This window comes from Vidua macroura, chromosome 6 (genome assembly GCF_024509145.1).
Source record: "Vidua macroura isolate BioBank_ID:100142 chromosome 6, ASM2450914v1, whole genome shotgun sequence".
In the NCBI taxonomy this organism is placed as follows: domain Eukaryota; kingdom Metazoa; phylum Chordata; class Aves; order Passeriformes; family Viduidae; genus Vidua; species Vidua macroura.
Window position 1 is genome coordinate 34,061,091 of NC_071576.1, and position 6,399 is coordinate 34,067,489.

Consider the following 6,399-nt stretch of genomic DNA (forward strand, 5'->3'; position numbering starts at 1 on the left):
TTTAGGGAAAACATGCTACTCCAGTTAGAGGCTGCCTGCTCATTCACCCATCACCATTTGCCTTCTTCCCACTGTTTCCCAGCTCTCCCCCTTTTCCCTCTGTTAAATGGACCAAGCAGTGAATTTCAACCGCAGTGTAACGACACAGGAAGCAAAACCCCTCATATACCTGCTGGCAGGCTTGCTCTGCAGCCCCAAAGGCTACAAACTAGATGAAACGTTGGCTATGCTGGACTCACTGCAGGTTTTAACCCAACTCTAGTGCTGTCAGGGAGCAAGGGCAGTTTTGCAGTGGCTGGATTTGGGCCACTGGCCATCTCTTTTCTAGGTCTTTGCAGCTACAAGGACACACTTAAATCACTGTTGCAAGGACAACATGTGGAGAATCTGTGTTTTTTCAAGGACCTTGTCCAGTGTTAGAGCAGGATTCGTTTCACTGTTCTAATTGCTGCTTTGAGGATGAGGGGACAGCCTCCCTGCTGTCTAATGCAGCTGTCTTTTCCACAGTTACCAGATTTGGGTGTTAATGCTTATCACCAAGGGATGTTTTACTTTAATAATCACTCAAATAAATAAATAAATAAATAAATAAATACATAAATAAATATTACTTTGTACTTTATAAGCAACATTTGTCCAAAGTCTTTGAAGTGCTTTGCCAATCAGAGTCTTAGTATTTCCTGTGAGTCCCAAGAGCCCAACTCCGCTTCCCTTTATATCAATAGGAGCAGATCCAGCCTCTGAGGACTTGCCTGGCATTACACAGTGAGCCAATGACTGACAGAGCAAACATTGCTCAGGTGCCCTAATTCCTACTTTCATGCTGCCTGCCCTTAACACCACCAATCGTACTTTGATTCAAAGATCAAGTCCTATAAAAATAAAAATAAAATTCCTACTTCTTAATTTTCAACACTGTTTGTGTAATGTATCTAGCCTTGCAGGGCACCAAGGTGTATTTGGTCTATTGTTACTGCTCATTTAACAACTTCTTTAAAGCCTTTTAGGAGGGCTCTGACCTGCTGTTACCTCCTGGGAAATTCTGGTAAGCAATCTATGCATGCTAGACTGCACGTCTGTGCCATATGTCAACCCTCTCCTGGTTGTCTCTTCTACTGTGTTGTATGTCAGAGACATCCGCAAAGAAATTAGATCCTGTCTTTTCTTGCTGCTTCTCCTCCATGCTCCAGGTCTGACTGCTATCACCAGAGCAATCCAATACGGCGTCACGGATGGTGAAACACAGAGCTGATGCTGCCCGGAGCCAGAAAAAAAACCAAACCACAGTGCCTGCTTTGGATGTGTGCTTGCAACTCCAACTCAACAAAAAGTAAATGTGGAAACCTGGAGCAGAGTACTGTTGTACTTGAATGCTGTGCACAGGGCACAGGTAGGCTTTTCACATTTCTAGAGTATTTAATTGCAGAAGGACTCAGTTGCCCCTAAATAGTATTGAGTTATCTCTTATAAAAAAGACACGATCCTCTTCTAAGAGAATCTGTAAAGTACCTCATTTTGTGCATCTACTCTTTCTTGTGCTCTATATAAGAATACAACTCTTAGCACCAGTGACAGAGAAATGCTGCCCTGCTCAGTAGACAATGATAAGAGCTGGGCGAATGTCTCATTGTATGCAGCTCATGAGAACTATAAGGTTGGAACCCAGAAGAACATCTGGTCCAACCTCCTGCTCAAGACAGGGCAAATTGGATAAGGTGGCTGAAGGTCTTCTTGAGTTTTGAGAATTCCTGAGGGTGGTGATTTCCATTTACAAGTGACCTCTGTATTTCCCCCGAAGTCCAGATTCCACAGGTTCATTCATTTTTATATCTTAATGAACAAATGGCTTGTGTGGGTGCTCATCAGTTTGTGGACTGTCCATAAATTTGTCTCCTTTTCTCCCTCCTCCAAAAGAAAAGAAGGGATTCTACAGATGTTAGCAAGAGAAACTTGTAAAGGAGGAGGAGAGGTGAGGATACCTTGGGAGGGGTAACAGTTACAGACAGCAAAAACAAAATTGTGTTTGTGAGCACTTTCAGATAGCTTCGGCCCAGCTCTGATCATGATGTCTACTTACATGGCCTTGATCTGTGCTTTCCCTAGCTTGCTACTAGTAGCAGCCAAGGGGCACCCAGGGTATATGGCATTCTGTACTCCAGCCTTCCTCACCTTCAGCATGGGATTGAAGCAGCTTTGAAAATGCAGTCCTGTAACTTAAACCGAACTGCCCATCACTCCAGGCAGAATCAGCTAGGGTGGTTTTGGTTCTTATTTAGCAGGCTCTAGTAGTCAGCAACCTCTGCATTTCCAGCTGGAGAGTGCACCTGTAGTCATTTCTGGTGTAAACAATCAATCAGTAACTCAGAGGCTTCAAGCAGATTTTGCAGCCCTCTCTGACAAAAATGCATGTGCTTATGGGGTGGAGGACAGAAAAACTTGCTTCCTCTCTGTAAAGATGACTGAGGTCAGTTTTTAAAACACACCCAGAACGAAAAATGTATTTAAAACAGTATGTGAAATAGCTGCCACATTTTTGTGCGGTACCCTGCTCCCCCAAAATACGAAATTAGGGTGGATGTTGGTTTTCGTTGTTTTTTAAATGCTCACGCCGAGGAGCTTTCTGTTACATTACGATGGACAACCAGTGGTGCATCCTCACTCCTCCATGAAAAGATCTTTCATTTCTTACTAAGCTGAGCATGCAGTTCTGCTTCAAAGGCCATCTTGTCAAAGGTGCGCATGTTCGTCTCCTCCCGCACCTTTTCCCGGACGTGGAAGGATGCTCGAGCAACAGATCTGGCATTTTCTAAGACAGTCTTCTTCTCCTTGAAGATCTGCTCACTTCTCTCCAGCTTCCTCTCTATAGAGAGGAGAATTTCCCTGCGCCGTAAGTCCTCATACTGTTCCACCTTTTGCTTGTTCATCTTCTGCACTTTTTCCTTTTCCAGACGGCTCAAGACCACTTTGCGGGCTTTTTCTTGGACAGCCTCTTCAGCCACCTGGGCAGCATGCTGGAGCTTTCTCTCTGTCTCTCTAGCCAGTGCTTCCAAGTGCTCCTTCTGCTCTCTTTCCTTCTTCTCTGCTGCCAGTTTAGCTCTCTGGATCTGCATGTCCTCACGCCTAGCCTTCTCCCTCAGCTCCTGGTTCCTCTTCTCCACAAGCTGCTCATAGTTCTCCTGAGCCTTTGTCAAACTCATCTTCAGGGATGCCTTCAGCATTTCCTTCTCTTCTGCCTCCTGCTTGGCCAGTTCCTTGAGCAAGGCCTCATGCTTCAGCTTCTCTGCTTGGTTGAACAGTCTCTTTTCCTTCTGCAGCTGCACCTCCTTTTTCAGCCTCTTCTGTGCAGCTGTGGACAGCTTCTCTTGCAAGAGCTGCTCCTCTCGCTCCTGGTGCTCCTTCTTGACTTCTTCCTTTGCCTTCAGGTTGAGCTCTTGATGGAGCTTTTTCTGCTTGTCCTCCTTGATGGCCCTCTCCAGCCTCTCCCTCCGTAGCCGCTCCTGCTTCTCCGCTTGCTCCCGCCACCTCTCCTCACATACCAGGAGCTGCTTCTGCTTCATCAGGGCAGCTTCCTCCTGCTCCTGGTTCAGTCTCCCTCGACGCTTCTCCACCTGGCTCTCCCACATCCGCTGACCCTGCAGGAGGGCCCTTTGCTTCTCCTTTTCCTCCTGCTCCTTCCGCTGTTCAGCCAGGCGCCGCTGGCTGTCCCACTGCAGGTGAGCTGCCTGCCGCTGCTCCCGCAGGAGGTTGGCCTCCTGGTGCTTGGCGATCATCAGCGCCGCGATCTTCTTGTCTCTCTCTGGCACCTCTGAGAGACCCTTCTTCCTCTTCACCTCTCTAACGATCCTCTCGACTCTCTGGGCAGTCTGCGGTGAGTGGCTGAGGTCGCCCAGGCTGAAGCTGCGCCCCAGCAGAGTCCCATTGGCGGCGGCTACCCCCCGACCCCGGCCGCACACCTTGCCCCCGCGCTCCCGCAGGCTCTCCCCGCTGTAGGACGACGAAGCGCCCGACTCAGAGGAGGTCTTGCCCCAGCTACCCTCGCGGCGCTTCTGCAACGAGTCCAGGGAGTGACTCTTGCCCTTGGCACCCCTCGATGCCCTGGCCTTCCCCCCGCCATGGGTTCGGGGCCCGCCGGCAGCTGCGACCGCAGCCCGGGAGGAGACGCGGGCGGCGGGCGAAGGCGGCAGGCTGCCGAGGGGCGCGAGGATCCGCCTCTTCTCCTCCCGGATAATCCTCTCCCGCTCCTCCCGGCACTGCTGCAGCTTGCGGCGGCGCTCCCGCTCGTAGGCCTCGTAGAGGCCGGCGGCCACCCGCATGGAGCGCCCGGGCGCCTCTCTCAGCAGGTCCCCAAGCGCCCGCGGCAGCAGCTCCACGGGCCGCACGGCGCAGCGGGCACAGGCCTCCAGCGACCGCGGGCTGGTCAGCACGTACCGGCTGCCCTCCGCCGCCGCGCAGTCGAAGTTGTACAGGTCCAGGTGCAGCAGCGGCGACTGCTCTCCAGGACGGGCCGGCTCTCCCCCCGCTGCCCCCCCGGGCGCCGGGCAGGGCTGCGGGGGAGGCTCGGCCGGCGGCTCCACCATGGCTCGGCCTGCGGGGCAGAGAGCGGCGGCGGGTGAGCGGGCGGGCAGCGGGCGCACAGACCCCTTTGTGTTCCCGGGGCAGGGGCGAGGAGCGACTCGGAGGGGGCGGCGAGGTGTACACCGGGGATGCCTGGGCTGGGCTGTGTTTGTGCAGGAAGGGGGCAGGTTGCGGCAGGTGTTGGGCGCGGAGGGGCAGTGTCCGGGGGCGGGGGTGCCCGGGGCGGGGAGCCGTGTTTGGGCGGTCGGGCACAGGGGCGTGGTGCGGGAGTCTTTAGCAGGCGCGGGTTGTGCCCCGTGGTGCGCGGGGGCGTTTGGGGTGACGGGGTGTGCGGGGTGACGTGGGGGCGTTCAGGGTCCTCCGGCAGGCTCGGGCAGTGGGCGCTGAATCGTTCGGCAAGAAACGGGTCTGCTGGGGGTGCACGGCGTGCGTCTGGGCCGGGAGGGCAGTCTGGGCTGAGGGTAGCCGGGCTATGAACGAGGATGCTTTAGGTGCTGGGCTTGGCGGAGTGGCGGACGAGGTTGTCCGCGCGTGAATGGGTGAGCGGAGAAAGGGGTGCCCGGGGGTGTCAGGCAGGGCTGGCAGCGCGACCGAGACCTACTCTAGGGCCGCGGCGCAAGACGGAGCCCCCCGCCCGTCCCGGTCCCTCGCGGCACTCACCGGGCGGGCGCGGCCGCAGCCCCGCTCTTTGTCTCGGTGCCGGCGGCCTCGGGGATCAGGCGGGCGGCGGCGGCGGCTCCTCCATGGCACCCCGGGCCCCGCGCGGCACCCCCACCTGCGGGGCGGCGGCGGCGGGCACGGCGGCCGCCCGCAGGCTGCGGCGCCCCGCGCTGCCCGCTGCAGCCCCGCGCGGGGGGCGGGCGGAGGCGGGCGCGGGGGGAGCCCGCCCCGCAGCCCCGCCGCGGCGCCGGGCCGGGGGCAGCGCTGCGGCCGGACGCGGGACCCGCCCCCGCTTCCCCGCAGCGAGGGGCCGGGCCCGGCGCTGCTGCGGCGAGCGCGGCGCGGGGCTGGCCCGGGTGGCGGGTAAGCGCCCGGCCCGCCAGGAGAGTGTCCTTCCCTGCAGGCATCCCTACTCCTTGTGTGCGCATCCCTTAATCCGTGCGTCCTGCCCTGCACCTGCCCCTCCGAGCTCGCGTCTTTCCCTGCAGACCATCCCTAAATGAGCAGCACTTTCACGGTCGTGCCCCCTGTTTTGCACTGTACCTGCACACAAACAAGCCCATCTGTATTTACCGTTAATATAGACAAGGATAAAAAGGGTATAAGAGGGAACAGGAGATGCTAACCCAGTTTTACAGATGGCAAACTGAGCCCCAGGGAGATGAAGTCGACTGCCTTGGGCCACCTAGGGAATTCACGCCAGAGCTGGAAAAGAATGGTAAAGCTCTCGGATTTCATTTCAAAGCAGTTTCCAACCATGAAACCTTATTCCCTTTTGTGCAAGTGTAAACTATTGCTTGATGCAAAGATGAGACAGGCAATACAGTACACCTTTTTGAGTACCCGCTCTGAATATGGTGCTTGCAGTTACTTTGAAATATCCCTGGTTTCTACAGGAATCCTGGGCTCAACACCCTCAGTGGAGTTGAGAAATGCTTTGCTCTGGAAATACCATTCAGCCAAAAGAGGATCACTGCTGTTAGTGGAGCTGCAGAGCATCTGTGCCACTTAGTGGAGCAACTCTGATTTTTTTCAGGCAGAGGAGAGAAGTAGTAAATGCACCATTGGTCACTGTGTTATGAAGTCAATGTTTTTCAGCAATTTCTCATTTTACTTCTACAGGTACACCTTAACATGCTTTGCTTTAATAAGGAAGGATATAGT

General features: G+C 55.1%; 1 protein-coding gene across 1 annotated transcript; it reads right to left on the reverse strand.

Annotated features, from left to right (window-relative positions):
* Positions 1–601: 601 nt before the first annotated feature.
* On the reverse strand, positions 602–5,309 carry CCDC177 (coiled-coil domain containing 177). Its single transcript, XM_053979794.1, has 2 exons — positions 5,236–5,309; positions 602–4,585 (listed from the first exon to the last, which is right to left on the reverse strand). The coding sequence occupies exon 2, from the start codon at positions 4,575–4,577 to the stop codon at positions 2,679–2,681; it is 1,899 nt and encodes a 632-aa protein (XP_053835769.1). The 5' UTR covers positions 4,578–4,585; positions 5,236–5,309; the 3' UTR covers positions 602–2,678.
* Between the last annotated feature and the right edge of the window lie 1,090 nt (positions 5,310–6,399).

What these genes read in the sequence shown, in the direction of transcription:
- CCDC177 (XM_053979794.1), bottom strand. Translation starts at nt 4,577, where the DNA reads ATGGTGGAGCCGCCGGCCGAGCCTCCCCCGCAGCCCTGCCCGGCGCCC.